The sequence below is a fragment of the Phyllobates terribilis genome, unplaced genomic scaffold (assembly GCF_046119375.1).
Source record: "Phyllobates terribilis strain yellow unplaced genomic scaffold, ASM4611937v1 Scaffold_9__5_contigs__length_417890890, whole genome shotgun sequence".
Taxonomy (NCBI): Eukaryota; Metazoa; Chordata; class Amphibia; order Anura; family Dendrobatidae; genus Phyllobates; species Phyllobates terribilis.
Window position 1 is genome coordinate 412,443,800 of NW_027362769.1, and position 19,088 is coordinate 412,462,887.

Here is a 19,088-nt window from a genome sequence, read left to right on the forward strand (position 1 = left end):
GGTACCAGGGACTGCTCTGGTGTGGTACCAGGGACTGCTCTGGTGTGGTACCAGGGACTGTTCTGGTATGGTACCAGGGACTGTTCTGGTGTGGTACCAGGGACTGCTCTGGTGTGGTACCAGGGACTGCTCTGGTGTGGTACCAGGGACTGCTCTGGGTTGTACCGGGGACTGCTCTGGAGTGGTACCGGGGACTGCTCTGGGTTGTACCGGGGACTTCTCTGGTGTTGTATCGGGGACTGCTCTGGAGTGGTACCGGGGACTGCTCTGGGTTGTACCGGGGACTGCTCTCGTGCTGTACCGGCGATTGCTCTGTTGTTGTACCGGGGACTACTCTGGTGTTGTATCGGGCACTGCTCTGTTGTTGTACCGGGGACTGCTCTGGTGTTGTACAGGGGGCTGCTCTGGTGTTGTACCGGGGGCTGCTCTGGTGTTGTACCGGGGGCTGCTCTGGTGTTGTACCGGGGACTGCTCTGTTGTTGTATCGGGGACTGCTCTGTTGTTGTACCAGGGACTGCCCTGGTGTTGTATCGGGACTGCTCTGCTGTGCTACTGGGACTGCTCTGTTGTGGTACCGGGGACTTCTCTCGTGTTGTACCGGCGATTACTCTGTTGTTGTACCGGGGACTACTCTGGTGTTGTATCGGGGACTGCTCTGGTGTTGTACCGGGGACTGCTCTGGTGTTGTACCGGGGACTGCTCTGGTGTTGTACCGGGGACTGCTCTGGTGTTGTATCGGGGACTGCTCTGTTGTTGTACCGGGGACTGCCCTGGTGTTGTATCGGGATTGCTCTGCTGTGCTACTGGGACTGCTCTGCTGTGGGACTGGGACTGCTCTGTTGTGGTACCGGGGACTGCTCTGGTGCGGTACCGGGGGCTGCTCTGGGGTGGTACCGGGGACTGCTCTGGGGTGGTACCGGGGACTGCTCTGGTGTGGTATCGGGGACTGCTCTGGTGTTGTACCGGGGACTGCTCTGGTGTTGTACCGGGGACTGCTCTGGTGTTGTACCGGGGACTGCTCTGGTGTTGTACCGGGGACTACTCTGGTGTGGTACCGGGGACTACTCTGGTGTGGTACCGGGGACTGCTCTGGTGTTGTACCGGGGACTGCTCTGGTGTTGTACCGGGGACTGCTCTGGTGTTGTACCGGGGACGGCTCTGTTGTGGTACCGGGGACTGCTCTGGTGTTGTACCGGGGACTGCTCTGGTGTGGTACCAGTGACTGCTCTGGTGTTGTACCGGGGACTGCCCCTGCCAGAGCAGTCCCCGGTACAACACCAGAGCAGTCCCCGGTACAACACCAGAGCAGTCCCCGGTACCACACCAGAGCAGTCCCCGGTACAACACATGAGCAGTCCCCGGTACAACACATGAGCAGTCCCCGGTAGAACACCAGAGCAGCCCCCGGTAGAACACCAGAGCAGCCCCCGGTACCACACCAGAGCAGTCCCAGGTACAACACCAGAGCAGTCCCCGGTACAACACCAGAGCAGTCCCCGGTACAACACCAGAGCAGTTCCCGGTACAACAACAGAGCAGTCCCCGGTACCACACAAGAGCAGTCCCCGGTACCACACCAGAGCAGTCCTCGGTACCACACCAGAGCAGCCCCCGGTACAACACCAGAGCAGTCCCCGGTACAACACCAGAGCAGTCCCCGGTACAACACCAGAGCAGTCCCCGGTACAACACCAGAGCAGTCCCCTGTACCACACCAGAGCAGTCCCAGGTACAACACCAGAGCAGTCCCCGGTACAACACCAGAGCAGTCCCCGGTACAACACCAGAGCAGTCCCCGGTACAACAACAGAGCAGTCCCCGGTACAACAACAGAGCAGTCCCCGGTACAACAACAGAGCAGTCCCCGGTACCACACAAGAGCAGTCCTCGGTACCACACCAGAGCAGCCCCCGGTACAACACCAGAGCAGTCCCCGATACAACACCAGAGTAGTCCCCGGTAAAACAACAGAGCAATCGCCGGTACCACACAAGAGCAGTCCCGGTACAACAAGAGAGCAGTCCCCGGTACAACCCAGAGCAGTCCCCGGTACCACTCCAGAGCAGTCCCCGGTACCACTCCAGAGCAGTCCCCGATACAACACCAGAGCAGTCCCTGGTACCACACCAGAACAGTCCCCGGTACAACACCAGAGCAGTCCCCAGTACCACAACAGAGCCGTCCCCGGTAGCACAACAGAGCCGTCCCCGGTACCACACCAGAGCCGTCCCCAGTAAAACACCAGAGCCGTCCCCGGTAAAACACCAGAGCCGTCCCCGGTAAAACACCAGAGCAGTCCCTAGTACAACACCAGAGCAGTCCCCAGTACAACACCAGAGCAGTCCCCGGTACAACAACAGAGCAGTCCCCGATACAACACCAGAGTAGTCCCCGGTACAACAACAGAGCAATCGCCGGTACCACACAAGAGCAGTCCCGGTACAACACGAGAGCAGTCCCCGGTACAACCCAGAGCAGTCCCCGGTACCACTCCAGAGCAGTCCCCGGTACCAATCCAGAGCAGTCCCCGGTACCACTCCAGAGCAGTCCCCGATACAACACCGGAGCAGTCCCTGGTACCACACCGGAACAGTCCCCGGTACAACACCAGAGCAGTCCCCGGTACCACAACAGAACCGTCCCCGGTAGCACAACAGAGCCGTTCCTGGTACCACACCAGAGCAGTCCCCGGTAAAACACCAGACCCGTCCCCGGTAAAACACCAGAGCAGTCCTAGTACAACACCAGAGCAGTCCCCAGTACAACACCAGAGCAGTCCCCAGTAGATCACCAGAGCAGTCCCCAGTAGAACACCAGAGCAGTCCCCGGTACAACACCAGAGCAGTCCCCGGTACAACACCAGAGCAGTCCCTGGTACACCACCAGAGCAGTCCCTGGTACCACAACAGAGCAGTCCCCGGTACCACAGCAGAGCAGTCCCGGTACCACAGCAGAGAAGTCCCCGGTACCACTCCAGAGCAGTCCCAAGTACCACTCCAGAGCAGTCCCCGGTACAACACCAGAGCAGTGTCTGGTACCACAACAGAGCAGTCCCCGGTACAACATCAGAGCAGTCCCCGGTACAACAACAGAGCAGCCCCCGGTGCAACACCAGAGCAGTCCCCGGTACAACAACAGAGCAGTCCCCGGTACCACACCAAAGCAGTCCCCGGTACAACATCAGAGCAGTCCCCGGTACAACAACAGAGCAGCCCCCCGTGCAACACCAGAGCAGTCCCCGGTACAACAACAGAGCAATCGCCAGTACCACACAAGAGCAGTCCAGGTACAACACCAGAGCAGTCCCCGGTACAACACCAGAGCAGTCCCCGGTACAACACCAGAGCCGTCCCCGGTAGCACAACAGAGCCGTCCCCGGTAGCACAACAGAGCCGTACCCGGTACCACACCAGAGCCGTCCCCAGTAAAACACCAGAGCTGTCCCCGGTAAAACACCAGAGCCGTCCCCGGTAAAACACCAGATCAGTCCCTAGTACAACACCAGAGCAGTCCCCAGTACAACATCAGAGCAGTCCCTGGTAGAACACCAAAGCAGTCCCCGGTACAACACCAGAGCAGTCCCCACACCAGAGCAGTCCCCACACCAGAGCAGTCCCTGGTACAACACTAGAGCAGTCACCGATACCACACCAGAGCAGTCCCCGGTACCACACCAGAGCAGTCCCCGGTACCGCACCGGAGCAGTCCCCGGTACCGCACCGGAGCAGTCCCCGGTACCACACCAGAGCAGTCCCCGATTCCGCAGCAGAGCAGTCCCAGTACCACAGCAGAGCAGTCCCCGATACAACACCAGGGCAGTCCCCGGTACAACAACAGAGCAGTCCCCGATACAACACCAGAGTAGTCCCCGGTACCACACAAGAGCAGTCCCCGATACAACACCGGAGCAGTCCCTGGTACAACCCAGAGCAGTCCCCGGTACCACTCCAGAGCAGTCCCCGATACAACACCGGAGCAGTCCCTGGTACCACACCAGAACAGTCCCCGGTACAACACCAGAACAGTCCCCGGTACAACACCAGAGCAGTCCCCGGTACAACACCAGAGCAGTCCCCGGTACCACAACAGAGCAGTCCTAGTACAACACCAGAGCAGTCCTAGAACAACACCAGAGCAGTCCCCAGTACAACACCAGAGCAGTCCCCGGTAGTACACCAGAGGAGTCCCCGATACAACACCAGAGCAGTCCCCGATACAACAACAGAGCAGTCCCCACACCAGAGCAGACCCCGGTACAACACAAGAGCAGTCCCCGGCACAACACCAGAGAAGTCCCTGGTACCACAACAGAGCAGTCCCCGGTACCACAGCAGAGCAGTCCCCGGTACCACAGCAGAGCAGTCCCGGTACCACATCAAAACAGTCCCCGGTACCACTCCAGAGCAGTCCCCAGTACCACTCAAGAGCAGTCCCCGGTACAACACCAGAGCAGTCCCCGGTACCACACCAGAGCAGTCCCCGATACAATATCAGAGCAGTCCCCGGTACAACAACAGAGTAGCCCCCGGTGCAACACCAGAGCAGTCCCCGGTACAACAACAGAGCAGTCCCCGATACAACACCAGAGTAGTCCCCGGTACAACAACAGAGCAATCGCCGGTACCACACAAGAGCAGTCCCGATACAACACGAGAGCAGTCCCCGGTACCACCTCAGAGCAGTCCCCGATACAACACAAGAGCAGTCCCTGGTACCACACCAGAACAGTCCCCGGTACAACACCAGAGCAGTCCCCGGTACCACAACAGAGCCGTCCCCGGTAGTACAACAGAGCCGTCCCCGGTACCACAACAGAGCCGTCCCCAGTAAAACACCAGAGCCGTCCCCGGTAAAACACCAGAGCCGTCCCCGGTAAAACACCAGAGCAGTCCCCGGTACAACAAAAGAGCAGTCCCCACACCAGAGCAGTCCCTGGTACAACACCAGAGCAGTCCCCGGTACAACACCAGAGCAGTCCCCGGTTCAACACCAGAGCAGTCCCTGGTACCACAACAGAGCAGTCCCCGGTACCACAGCAGAGCAGTCCTGGTACCACACCAGAACAGTCCCCGGTACCACACCAGAACAGTCCCCGGTACCACTCCAGAGCAGTCCCCGGTACAACACCAGAGCAGTCCCCGGTACCACACCAGAGCAGTCCCCGGTACAACATCAGAGCAGTCCCCGGTACAACAACAGAGCAGCCCCCGGTGCAACACCAGAGCAGTCCCCGGTACAACAACAGAGCAATCGCCAGTACCACACAAGAGCAGTCCCCGGTACAACACCAGAGCAGTCCCCGGTACAACACCAGAGCAGTCCCTGGTACAACACCAGAGCCGTCCCCGGTACCACAACAGAGCCGTCCCCGGTACCACAACAGAGCCGTCCCCGGTACCACAACAGAGCCGTCCCCGGTACCACACCAGAGCCGTCCCCAGTAAAACACCAGAGCCGTCCCCGGTAAAACACCAGAGCCGTCCGCGGTAAAACACCAGAGCAGTCCCTAGTACAACACCAGAGCAGTCCCCGGTACAACACTAGAGCAGTCCCCGGTACAACAACAGAGCAGTCACCGATACCACACCAGAGCAGTCCCCGGTACCACACCAGAGCAGTCCCCGGTACCACACCAGAGCAGCCCCTGGTACCGCACCAGAGCAGTCCCCGGTACCACACCAGAGCAGTCCCCGATACCGCAGCAGAGCAGTCCCAGTACCACAGCAGAGCAGTCCCGATACAACACCAGGGCAGTCCCCAGTACAACAAAAGAGCAGTCCCCGATACAACACCAGAGTAGTCCCCGGTACAACACCAGAGCAGTCCCGGTACAACACCAGAGCAGTCCCCGGTACAACACCAGAGCAGTCCCCGGTACAACAACAGAGCAGTCCCCGATACAACACCAGAGTAGTCCCCGGTACAACACCAGAGCAGTCGCCGGTACCACACAAGAGCAGTCCCGGTACAACATGAGAGCAGTCCCCGGTACAACCCAGAGCAGTCCCCGGTACCACTCCAGAGCAGTCCCCGGTACCACACCAGAGCAGCCCCTGGTACCGCACCAGAGCAGTCCCCGGTACCACACCAGAGCAGTCCCCGATACCGCAGCAGAGCAGTCCCAGTACCACAGCAGAGCAGTCCCGATACAACACCAGGGCAGTCCCCAGTACAACAAAAGAGCAGTCCCCGATACAACACCAGAGTAGTCCCCGGTACAACACCAGAGCAGTCCCGGTACAACACCAGAGCAGTCCCGGTACAACACCAGAGCAGTCCCCGGTACAACACCAGAGCAATCCCCGGTACAACAACAGAGCAGTCCCCGGTACAACACCAGAGTAGTCCCCGGTACAACACCAGAGCAGTCGCCGGTACCACACAAGAGCAGTCCCGGTACAACACGAGAGCAGTCCGCGGTACAACCCAGAGCAGTCCCCGGTACCACTCCAGAGCAGTCCCCGATACAACACCGGAGCAGTCCCTGGTACCACACCAGAACAGTCCCCGGGACAACACCAGAGCAGTCCCCGGTACCACAACAGAGCCGTCCCCGGTAGCACAACAGAGCCGTCCCCGGTACCACACCAGAGCCGTCCCCGGTACCACACCAGAGCAGTCCTAGTACAACACCAGAGCAGTCCTAGTACAACACCAGAGCAGTCCCCAGTACAACACCAGAGCAGTCCCCGGTACAACAACAGAGCAGTCCTCACACCAGAGCAGTCCCTGGTACAACACCAGAGCAGTCCCCGTACAACACCAGAGCAGTCCCTGGTACCACAACAGAGCAGTCCCCGGTACCACAGCAGAGCAGTACCGGTACCACACCTGAACAGTCCCCGGTACCACTCCAGAGCAGTCCCCAGTACCACTCCAGAGCAGTCCCCGGTACAACACCAGAGCAGTCCCCGGTACCATACCAGAGGAGTCCCCGGTACAACATCAGAGCAGTCCCCGGTACAACAACAGAGCAGCCCCCGGTGCAACACCAGAGGAGTCCCCGGTACAACAACAGAGCAGTCCCCGATACAACACCAGAGTAGTCCCCGGTACAACAACAGAGCAATCGCCGGTACCACACAAGAGCAGTCCCGGTACAACACGAGAGCAGTCCTCGGTACAACCCAGAGTAGTCCCCGGTACCACTCCAGAGTAGTCCCCGGTACCACTCCAGAGCAGTCCCCGATACAACACAAGAGGAGTCCCTGGTACCACACCAGAACAGTCCCCGGTACAACACCAGAGCAGTCCCCGGTACCACAACAGAGCCATCCCCGGTAGCACAACAGAGCCGTCCCCAGTAAAACACTAGAGCCGTCCCCGGTAAAACACCAGAGCAGTCCCTAGTACAACACCAGAGCAGTCCCCAGTACAACAACAGAGCAGTCCCCACACCAGAGTAGTCCCTGGTACAACACTAGAGCAGTCCCCGATACCACACCAGAGCAGTCCCCGGTACCACACCAGAGCAGTCCCTGGTACCACACCAGAGCAGTCCCCAGTACAACAACAGAGCAGTCCCCACACCAGAGTAGTCCCTGGTACAACACTAGAGCAGTCCCCGATACCACACCAGAGCAGTCCCCGGTACAACACGAGAGCAGTCCCGGTACAACACGAGAGCAGTCCTCGGTACAACCCAGAGCAGTCCCCGATACAACACCAGAGTAGTCCCCGGTACAACACCAGAGCAGTCCCGGTACAACACGAGAGCAGTCCTCGGTACAACCCAGAGCAGTCCCCGGTACCACTCCAGAGCAGTCCCCGGTACAACACCAGAGCAGTCCCTGGTACCACACCAGAACAGACCCCGGTACAACACCAGAGCAGTCCCCGGTACCACAACAGAGCCGTCCCCAGTAGCAAAACAGAGCCGTCCCCGGTACCACACCAGAGCCGTCCCCGGTAAAACACCAGAGCCGTCCCCGGTAAAACACCAGAGCCGTCCCCGGTAAAACACCAGAGCCGTCCCCAGTACAACACCAGAGCAGTCCCCGGTACAACACCAGAGCAGTCCCCGGTACAACACCAGAGCAGTCCCCGGTACAACACCAGAGCAGTCCCCGGTACAACACCAGAGCAGTCCCCGGTACAACAACAGAGCAGTCCCCACACCAGAGCAGTCCCTGGTACAACACCAGAGCAGTCCCCGGTACAACAACAGAGCAGTCCCCACACGAGAGCAGTCCCTGGTACCACAACAGAGCAGTCCCGGTACCACACCAGAACAGTCCCCGGTTCCACTCCAGAGCAGTCCCCGGTACCACTCCAGAGCAGTCCCCGGTACCACTCCAGAGCAGTCCCCGGTACAACACCAGAGCAGTCCCCGGTACCACTCCAGAGCAGTCCCCGGTACAACATCAGAGCAGCCCCCGGTACCACACCAGAGCAGTCCCCGGTACAACACCAGAGCAGCCCCCGGTACCACACCAGAGCCGTCCCCGGTAAAACACCAGAGCAGTCTTCGGTACAACACCAGAGCAGTCCTCGGTACCACAACAGAGAAGTCCTCGGTACCACAACAGAGCAGTCCCCGGTACCACAGCAGAGCAGTCCCGGTACCACAGCAGAGCAGTCCTGGTACCACAGCAGAGCAGTCCCGGTACCACAGCAGAGCAGTCTCCGGTACCACAGCAGAGCAGTCCCGGTACCACAGCAGAGCAGTCCCGGTACCACAGCAGAGCAGTCCCCGGTACAACACCAGAGCAGCCCCCGGTACCACACCAGAGCCGTCCCCGGTAAAACACCAGAGCAGTCTTCGGTACAACACCAGAGCAGCCCCCGGTACCGCACCAGAGCAGTTCCCGGTACCACACCAGAGCAGTGCCCGGTACCACAACAGAGCAGTCCCCGGTACCACAGCAGAGCAGTCCCAGTACCACAGCAGAGCAGTCCCGATACAACACCAGGGCAGTCGCCGGTACAACAACAGAGTAGTCCCCGGTACAACACCAGAGCAGTCCCGGTACAACACGAGAGCAGTCCTCGGTACAACCCAGAGCAGTCCCCGGTACCACTCCAGAGCAGTCCCCGGTACAACACCAGAGCAGTCCCTGGTACCACACCAGAACAGACCCCGGTACAACACCAGAGCAGTCCCCGGTACCACAACAGAGCCGTCCCCAGTAGCAAAACAGAGCCGTCCCTGGTACCACACCAGAGCCGTCCCCGGTAAAACACCAGAGCCGTCCCCGGTAAAACACCAGAGCCGTCCCCGGTAAAACACCAGAGCCGTCCCCAGTACAACACCAGAGCAGTCCCCGGTAGAACACCAGAGCAGTCCCCGGTACAACACCAGAGCAGTCCCCGGTACAACACCAGAGCAGTCCCCGGTACAACAACAGAGCAGTCCCCACACGAGAGCAGTCCCTGGTACCACAACAGAGCAGTCCCGGTACCACACCAGAACAGTCCCCGGTACCACTCCAGAGCAGTCCCCGGTACCACTCCAGAGCAGTCCCCGGTACAACACCAGAGCAGTCCCCGGTACCACTCCAGAGCAGTCCCCGGTACAACATCAGAGCAGCCCCCGGTACCACACCAGAGCAGTCCCCGGTACAACACCAGAGCAGCCCCCGGTACCACACCAGAGCCGTCCCCGGTAAAACACCAGAGCAGTCTTCGGTACAACACCAGAGCAGTCCTCGGTACCACAACAGAGAAGTCCTCGGTACCACAACAGAGCAGTCCTTGGTACCACAGCAGAGCAGTCCCGGTACCACAGCAGAGCAGTCCTGGTACCACAGCAGAGCAGTCCCGGTACCACAGCAGAGCAGTCTCCGGTACCACAGCAGAGCAGTCCCGGTACCACAGCAGAGCAGTCCCGGTACCACAGCAGAGCAGTCCCCGGTACCACAGCAGAGCAGTCCCCGGTACCACAGCAGAGCAGTCCCGGTAGCACAGCAGAGCAGTCCCCGGTACCACAGCAGAGCAGTCCCGGTAGCACAGCAGAGCAGTCCCCGGTACCACAGCAGAGCAGTCCCGGTACCACAGCAGAGCAGTCCCCGGTACCACAGCAGAGCAGTCCCGGTACCATAGCAGAGCAGTCCCCGGTACCACAGCAGAGCAGTCCCCGGTACCACAGCAGAGCAGTCCCCGGTACCACAGCAGAGCAGTCCCCGGTACCACAGCATAGCAGTCCCCGGTACCACAGCAGAGCAGTCCCCGGTACCACAGCAGAGCAGTCCCCGGTACCACAGCAGAGCAGTCCCGGTACCATAGCAGAGCAGTCCCCCGTACCACAGCAGAGCAGTCCCCGGTAGCACAGCAGAGCAGTCCCCGGTACCACAGCAGAGCAGTCCCCGGTACCACAGCAGAGCAGTCCCCGGTACCACAGCAGAGCAGTCCCCTATACCACAACAGAAGCAGAGAAGTCAGACAGGACATAACCAACATTCAGGCGGGAGTGGTAAGCGGAGCCACGTAATAAAGGCCCTGCTACACAGGATAGGGAATCTCTGCAGGACCCAGGAGGGTTAAATTCCTGCAGAGATCAGCCCCCCTAAGTCTAAGTGAATGTCACAGATAAGCAGCAGTGCAGCATGCGGCAGACTAGCGGAACGGTCGCATGGTGAGTAGAGGGGCGCTGTGGAGCCATGCCAGTCACCGCCATGATTGCCCTTTGTATCTAGTGAGGAATTTACTAACACTCAGAGTAGAAACCTCACAGAGTAATACAGCAGCAATAGAAATGACTGACACCAGAGAGCAACAGCGGGAGACAGGCCTAAGTGTCAGTAACCTAGAGCGACATCGGAGTGCGACACCGTCCAATTAATAACCATGACAGCTGCCATCCAGAGCGCTGTCCAGACAGCCCACGTGCGTTTCGCATTATTGCTTCCTCAGGAGGTAGTGGAGGAACGCCATCACACTATATGACAATTGTTTCTGCGCCGATCTATCTGGATCTCACGCCACGTCGCTCACCATCTACACCGTCCCAGCGGTGACTTCTGCGTCAAGTGTGAGACTTACAGTGAAACTTCTGAGACAGTAAAGATGGTGAGCGAGGCGGCGTGATCGCCGGACCTGAACAAGTCATGTGGCCTGAAAGTCATGTATTGTGGGCACTGATCCACTACCGCCTGAGGAAGCAATAATGCGAAACCCAGGTTTAGGTACTGGACAGGAGGATGGCGGCGGCCCCTGCACCGGCTGCAGGATTGGCGGTGTGGATCCTGTGGATCCTGCTCCTGTGTGGCCGGCGATCTCTACCCGATGTGGCCGCCGGCTCGGATACTTGTGCCGCCTCCCGCTGCCCTCAGGGCGACGTTGCTTTACGGCAGTATCTTCCTGTGTGTAATACGGAGGATTATCGGGTTATGGGTCGGTATCGGTTATTTATATACTTCTGCCTGACACCAGAGAACATCACCGGGTGACATGGCCAGAAACCGGGAGGACAGGACGGAGCGGAGGACACCCCCCAGCCGGGTCCTGCGCCCCCCGGCCTGAGGATTACACAGGGCGGAGGAGCCGGCGCCAGCTGTCACCCGGATTATAGGATTACAGGATAGGAGCAGCCTCCTCACTGCTGCACGGGCGTAGCCAACTGTATCTAAGCCCGAATACCAGCACATCTCTGCTGCTGTATCTAATCCTACCCTGTGTGATACTGTCTGTTGTATCTAAGCCTCGGATGTGTGATACTGTCTGTTGTATCTAAGCCTCGGATGTGTGATACTGTCTGTTGTATCTAAGCCTCGGATGTGTGATACTGTCTGTTGTATCTAAGCCTCGGATGTGTGATACTGTCTGTTGTATCTAAGCCTCGGATGTGTGCTCTAGTTGGCTGTATCTAAGCCTCGGATGTGTGATACTGTCTGTTGTATCTAAGCCTCGGATGTGTGATACTGTCTGTTGTATCTAAGCCTCGGATGTGTGATACTGTCTGTTGTATCTAAGCCTCGGATGTGTGATACTGTCTGTTGTATCTAAGCCTCGGATGTGTGATACTGTCTGTTGTATCTAAGCCTCGGATGTGTGATACTGTCTGTTGTATCTAAGCCTCGGATGTGTGATACTGTCTGTTGTATCTAAGCCTCGGATGTGTGATCTAGTTGGCTGTATCTAAGCACCGGATGTGTGATACTGTCTGTTGTATCTAAGCCTCGGATGTGTGATACTGTCTGTTGTATCTAAGCCTCGGATGTGTGATACTGTCTGTTGTATCTAAGCCTCGGATGTGTGATACTGTCTGTTGTATCTAAGCCTCAGATGTGTGATACTGTCTGTTGTATCTAAGCCTCGGATGTGTGATACTGTCTGCTGTATCTAAGCCTCGGATGTGTGATACTGTCTGTTGTATCTAAGCCTCGGATGTGTGATCTAGTTGGCTGTATCTAAGCACCGGATGTGTGATACTGTCTGTTGTATCTAAGCCTCGGATGTGTGATACTGTCTGTTGTATCTAAGCCTCGGATGTGTGATACTGTCTGTTGTATCTAAGCCTCGGATGTGTGATACTGTCTGTTGTATCTAAGCACCGGATGTGTGATACTGTCTGTTGTATCTAAGCCTCGGATGTGTGATACTGTCTGTTGTATCTAAGCCTCGGATGTGTGATACTGTCTGTTGTATCTAAGCCTCAGATGTGTGATACTGTCTGCTGTATCTAAGCCTCGGATGTGTGATACTGTCTGTTGTATCTAAGCCTCGGATGTGTGATACTGTCTGTTGTATCTAAGCCTCGGATGTGTGATACTGTCTGTTGTATCTAAGCCTCGGATGTGTGATACTGTCTGTTGTATCTAAGCCTCGGATGTGTGATACTGTCTGCTGTATCTAAGCCTCGGATGTGTGATACTGTCTGTTGTATCTAAGCCTCGGATGTGTGATACTGTCTGTTGTATCTAAGCCTCGGATGTGTGATACTGTCTGTTGTATCTAAGCCTCGGATGTGTGCTCTAGTTGGCTGTATCTAAGCCTCAGATGTGTGGTACCTGTGCCAGCTGCTCCATCAGGCGCTGGTTCTGTTCGGACAGCTCCTGCACGGCGGTGGCGCTCTCGCGGCCGCACTCTTTGTGCTCGGACAGCAGCTGTCGGATCTGGTGCCGCGCCTCGGACAGGTCACTCTCCAGGTCTGTGATCTGCGCTTTCCATTCACCGTCCTTCGCCTCCATCTTCAGGCGTAAAGCGTGCTTCTCCTGCTCCAGACGCTGCAACACAAGGCACCGCATCAACAATGGTGTGACAGCAGAATAGTGAGCGCAGCTCTGGAGGAAAAGACACGATGTAACAGCAGAATAGTGAGCGCAGCTCTGGAGGAAAAGACACGATGTAACAGCAGAATAGTGAGTGCAGCTCTGGAGGTGACTGGAGGATAAGACAGGATGTAACAGCAGAATAGTGAGTGCAGTTCTGGAGGTAACTGGAGGATAAGACAGGATGTAACAGCAGAATAGTGAGTGCAGCTCTGGAGGTGACTGGAGGATAAGACAGGATGTAACAGCAGAATAGTGAGTGCAGCTCTGGAGGTGACTGGAGGATAAGACAGGATGTAACAGCAGGATAGTGAGTGCAGCTCTGGAGGTGACTGGAGGATAAGACAGGATGTAACAGCAGAATAGTGAGTGCAGCTCTGGAGGTGACTGGAGGATAAGACATGATGTAACAGCAGAATAGTGAGTCCAGCTCTGGACGTAACTGGAGGATAAGACAGGATGTAACAGCAGAATAGTGATTGCAGCTCTGGAGGTGACTGGAGGATAAGACAGGATGTAACAGCAGAGTAGTGAGTGCAGCTCTGGAGGTGACTGGAGGATAAGACAGGATGTAACAGCAGAATAGTGATTGCAGCTCTGGAGGTGACTGGAGGATAAGACAAGATGTAACAGCAGGATAGTGACTGCAGCTCTGGAGGTGACTGGAGGATAAGACAGGATGTAACAGCAGAATAGTGAGTGCAGCTCTGGAGGTGACTGGAGGATAAGACACGATGTAAGAGCAGAATAGTGAGTGCAGCTCTGGAGGTGACTGGAGGATATGACACGATGCAACAGCAGAATAGTGACTGGAGGATAGGATATGATGTAGCAGGACATCTAGGAATGTGGCCTCACCTCCTGTGTGTTGCGCAGTTCCTCCTCCAGACTTTCTCGGTTTTTCTCGAGGTAGTCATTCCTCTCCAGAAGGGCTTTGCCCAGTTCTGCTGCCAGAAGCAGGTCCTTGTCCTTTCTCTCCAAGGCGAGGCTCAGGTCCTCCTCCCCACGCTCCTCATCATCCTCCTCCAGGTAAGATGGGCGCCTTTCTATCAAGAAGGGGTAGAAATGTTCCTCCATGGTGGGAGAAGCCATGCCACCATCCCAGCTGTGGGGGTCGCCTTCTCGACTCTCCGCGTCTCCTGAGGTCATCAGATGAGTGAAGCTGGAAACAAATACAGCGGAGAGAGGTGAAAGAGCAACCAAAGTGTTAGGACCCCCCAACAAGGAGCCAAAAACCCTGCAGAAAGTGTCAGGACCCCCCAATGAAGACTTGTAGACCCTGTAGAGTGTGGCCAAAGTGTCAGGACCCCTCAACAAGGAGCCCTAGACCCTGCAGAAAGTGGTCAAAGTGTCAGGACCTCCCAATGATGAGCCGTAGACCCTGCAGAGAGCACCTAAAATGTCAGGACCTCTCAATGAAAAGTAATGGAGCCCCCCATCGTGGAGCCAAAGACCCTGCAAAGAGTGGCCAAAGTGTCAGGGCCCCCCAAACGAAGAGCACTTGGACCCTGTAGAGAGTGGCCAAAGGGTCAGGACCTGCCAAAGATGAGCCGTAGACCCTCCAGAGAGCAGACTAAGTGTCTGGACCTCTCAATAAGGATCTGTGGAACCATAGACCCTGCAGAAAGTGGCCAAAGTGTCCAAATCTCCCATTGAGGAGCCCAATGACACCACCAACCACCTCTCACCACAACCATGGAGACATACACACTGTGTAGAGCAGCCAAAGTTTCCAGACCATTCATTGAGGAGCAGTGGACCCTCTCACCCACTATGAACCATAGAACCTGCAGAGAACAGCTAAAGTGTCCGAACCCCCACTGAGGAGCCATAAACCCCAGAGAGGGCATCCAAAGAGTTAGGAGCAGCCAAAGTGTCCAGACCTCCACAGAGAGTGCATAAAGAGTCTGGACCCAGCAATGAGAAGAGCAGCCACATTGTCCAGAACCCTATCAAGAAGGGACCCTGCAGGGAGTGGCCAATGTATCTGGACCCTAACCAATGAGCTGCTACACGCCAATGTATCTGGACCCTAACCAATGAGCAGCTACAATGCCAATGTATCTGGACCCTAACCAATGAGCAGCTACACGGCCAATGTATCTGGACCCTAACCAATGAGCAGCTACACGGCCAATGTATCTGGATCCTAACCAATGAGCAGCTACATGGCCAATGTATCTGGACCCTAACCAATGAGCAGCTACATGGACAATGTATCTGGACCCTAACCAATGAGCAGCTACACGGCCAATGTATCTGGATCCTAACCAATGAGCAGCTACATGGCCAATGTATCTGGACCCTAACCAATGAGCAGCTACATGGCCAATGTATCTGGACCCTAACCAATGAGCAGCTACATGGCCAGTGTATCTGGACCCTAACCAATGAGCAGCTACACGGCCAATGTATATGGACTCTAACCAATGAGCAGCTACATGGCCAATGTATCTGGACCCTAACCAATGAGTAGCTACACGGCCAATGTATCTGGACCCTAACCAATGAGTAGCTACACGGCCAATTTATCTGGACCCTAACCAATGAGTAGCTACACGGAAAATGTATCTGGACCCTAACCGATGAGCAGCTACACGGCCAATGTATCTGTAGCGTCGGCGTCCCTGCCTCCTGCTAGGCAGGGACGCCGTTCCCCTCACCTCTCCGCTCCGTGCCCGGCGGCTTCCTCCCACTCTGCTGGCAGCGCGTGCTGCTTCCCGGCCTCTGTGCTTAGGGCGCGCGCGCGCACGCTCCCCCTCTCTTTAAGGGGCCGCGCGTGCCGTCCTAAGGAGTCCCCGCGGCCAACGGCCGGAGGACTTCATCATATATAAGGCACCTCCTCCAAAATGGAGGTGCCCGAGCAATGTTGTTGCAAAGCCTTTCAACTCTGCTTCAGCCCTCAGGTCCCGTTACCAGTTACCTGCCAGTCACCTGCCAGATTCCTGTTTGATTCCTGTCTGATACCTGCCTGATATCTGCTTACCTGCTTGCTATCCTGTGGTCCGACAGTCTGCCTACCAGCACCTGCCAGTCTGTCTATGGATCAGTCCGCCTGCGGACCAGAAAGTACCTGCCAGATACCTGCCTGATACCTGCCTGCCTGCTAGCCTACCTGGAGGCTTAGCCGTCACTTGCTGTGACCACCTGCCTGTCCAGAGACTCTTGCCCGCTCACCTGGGAGCGCTTACCTGCTACCTGCCTGCTAGCCTACCTGGAGGCTCTGCCGTCACTTGCTGTGACCACCTGCCTATCCAGAGACTCTTGCCCGCTCACCTGGGAGCGCTTACCTGCTACCTGCCTGCTAGCCTACCTGGAGGCTCTGCCGTCACTTGCCATGACCACCTGCCTGTCCAGAGACTCTTGCCCGCTCACCTGGGAGCGGTCACCTGCTACCTGCCTGCTAGCCTACCTGGAGGCTCTGCCGTCACTTGCCGTGACCACCTGCCTGTCCAGAGACTCTCGCCCGCTCACCTGGGAGCACTCACCAGCCACCTGCCAGCTAGCCTACCTGGAGGCTCTGCCGTCACTTGCCATGACCACCTGCCTGTCCTGAGACTCTTGCCCGCTCACCTGGGAGCGCTCACCTGCTACCTGCCTGCTAGCCTACCTGGAGGTTCTGCCGTCACTTGCCGTGACCACCTGCCTGTCCAGAGACTCTTGCCCGCTCACCTGGGAGTGCTCACCTGCTACCTGCCTGCTAGCCTATCTAGAGACTCTTCCCTGCTGTCACTTGCCGTGACCACCTGCCCGTCTAGAGACTCTTTCCCTGCTGTTACTTGCCGTGACCACCTGCCCGTCTAGAGACTCTTACCCTGCTGTCACTTGCCGTGACCATCCGCCTGTCAAGAGACTGTCCCCGTCACTTGCCGTGACTTCCTGCCCTTCTACCCAGAGACTGTCCCTGTCACTTGCCGTGACTACCTGCCCGCCTTCCCTGGGAGCCACCTGCTTCCTTACAAGGACTGCCCCTTTGTATAGTTGCTCAGAGGTTCCACCTCCCAGACCCGTTACAGTATCTGGACCCTAACCAATGAGCAGCTACACGGCCAATGTATCTGGATCCTAACCAATGAGCAGCTACATGGCCAATGTATCTGGACCCTAACCAATGAGCAGCTACATGGCCAATGTATCTGGATCCTAACCAATGAGCAGCTACATGGCCAATGTATCTGGACCCTAACCAATGAGCAGCTACATGGCCAATGTATCTGGACCCTAACCAATGAGCAGCTACATGGCCAGTGTATCTGGACCCTAACCAATGAGCAGCTACACGGCCAATGTATCTGGACCCTAACCAATGAGCAGCTACACGGCCAACGTATCTGGACCCTAACCAATGAGCAGCTACATGGCCAGTGTATCTGGACCCTAACCAATGAGCAGCTACATGGCCAGTGTATCTGGACCCTAACCAATGAGCAGCTACACGGCCAATGTATCTGGACCCTAACCAATGAGCAGCTACACGGCCAGTGTATCTGGACCCTAACCAATGAGCAGCTACACGGCCAATGTATCTGGACCCTAACCAATGAGCAGCTACACGGCCAACGTATCTGGACCCTAACCAATGAGCAGCTACACGGCCAATGTATCTGGACCCTAACCAATGAGCAGCTACATGGCCAGTGTATCTGGACCCTAACCAATGAGCAGCTACACGGCCAATGTATCTGGGTCCTAACCAATGAGCAGCTACACAGAATGGCCGGTGTCCAGCAACCCACCGAGGAGCTGTGGAGTGATCTAGTGTCTTCTTCTCCTTGCTCTCCACCTTTCTGCCTGGTGTAGTCTCAGCCTGCCTCTTTTTCTCTCTAGCGGGACATGTTGGGATATGTTGTAGTGCCCGTGCCGCTCACACAGGGCCAGGAGGTGAGGGCCACTTCCCCTGTGCTCGTCCACCTTCCTTGTTTGTGGAGTATGACAGCATAATGGCTGACATGAGGAAGGACGTCCTATGGTAATTAGAGGGCAGAATTTGTGACCAGCACCTGATGAAGCCGCTAATTAAACTCTCAACACTTGGAAATTCACCAATGATGAAAGTGTAGTTTCCCAGGACAGAAAGTGACTCAGACAAACCCAACTGGAAATACTGCACGTACCGGCGAGGCCGCGCAGGTGGAGTGCGACTGAGTGTCACATGGAATCAGACCATCAGCCCCGGGCATTGTACTGAGAAATTCCTGACACAACCCTGGAACCGACAAAAATGGCGCGATGTGAGCGAGACCGGAGGGGCATAGAGTTACCAACACGTAGAAATAGACCGCAGACGTGATGACCGCACAGACAGAACAACGCCAAGACGTTTGTGAACCCTTATGCCAAATAACACATCCACACATGGGGGTCCCAGGACCCAGCAGATTGAATCCATCACAGTGAAACCCAGGACCCAGCGTGGCGAAACCCAGGACCCAGCATGGTGAAACCCAGGACCCAGCGTGGCGAAACCCAGGACCCAGCGTGGTGAAACCCAGGACCCAGCGTGGCGAAACCCAGGACCCAGCGTGGTGAAACCCAGGACCCAGCGTGGCGAAACCCAGGACCCAGCATGTCAAGCGTGGCAAAGCCCGGGACCCAGTGCGGCATAGCCAGAGACCAAGCGTGGCAAAGCCCGGGGCCCAGAGCAGTATAGCCCGGGATATTAACCCTGATGAAGCTGCTTGATAGGAGCGATACGCGTGGGACCCAGCAAGGCATAACCCCGGAAAAAGCATGGCAAAGCCCTGGAACCAGTGCGGCAAAATCCCGGACCCAACGTGGCATAGCCCAGGACCCAGTGCAGTATAGCCGTGGACACTTCCCTTGATGAAGCTGCTTGATAGCAGCGATATGTGTGGGGCTCAGCACAGAACCCAGCACGGC

At 56.9% G+C, this 19,088-nt stretch overlaps 1 protein-coding gene across 1 annotated transcript in view; it reads right to left on the reverse strand.

Annotated features, from left to right (window-relative positions):
- The window catches only part of BICDL2 (BICD family like cargo adaptor 2), a 167,593-nt gene that overhangs the window by 137,268 nt on the left and 11,237 nt on the right, over window positions 1–19,088 (reverse strand). The window contains exons 2-3 of the mRNA XM_073649030.1: window positions 14,067–14,370; window positions 12,948–13,163 (exon numbers count right to left, since the gene is read on the reverse strand). Of these exons, the coding sequence (XP_073505131.1) occupies window positions 12,948–13,163; window positions 14,067–14,357 (507 nt within the window). The 5' untranslated portion in view covers window positions 14,358–14,370. The remainder of the gene's footprint in view (window positions 1–12,947; window positions 13,164–14,066; window positions 14,371–19,088) is intronic.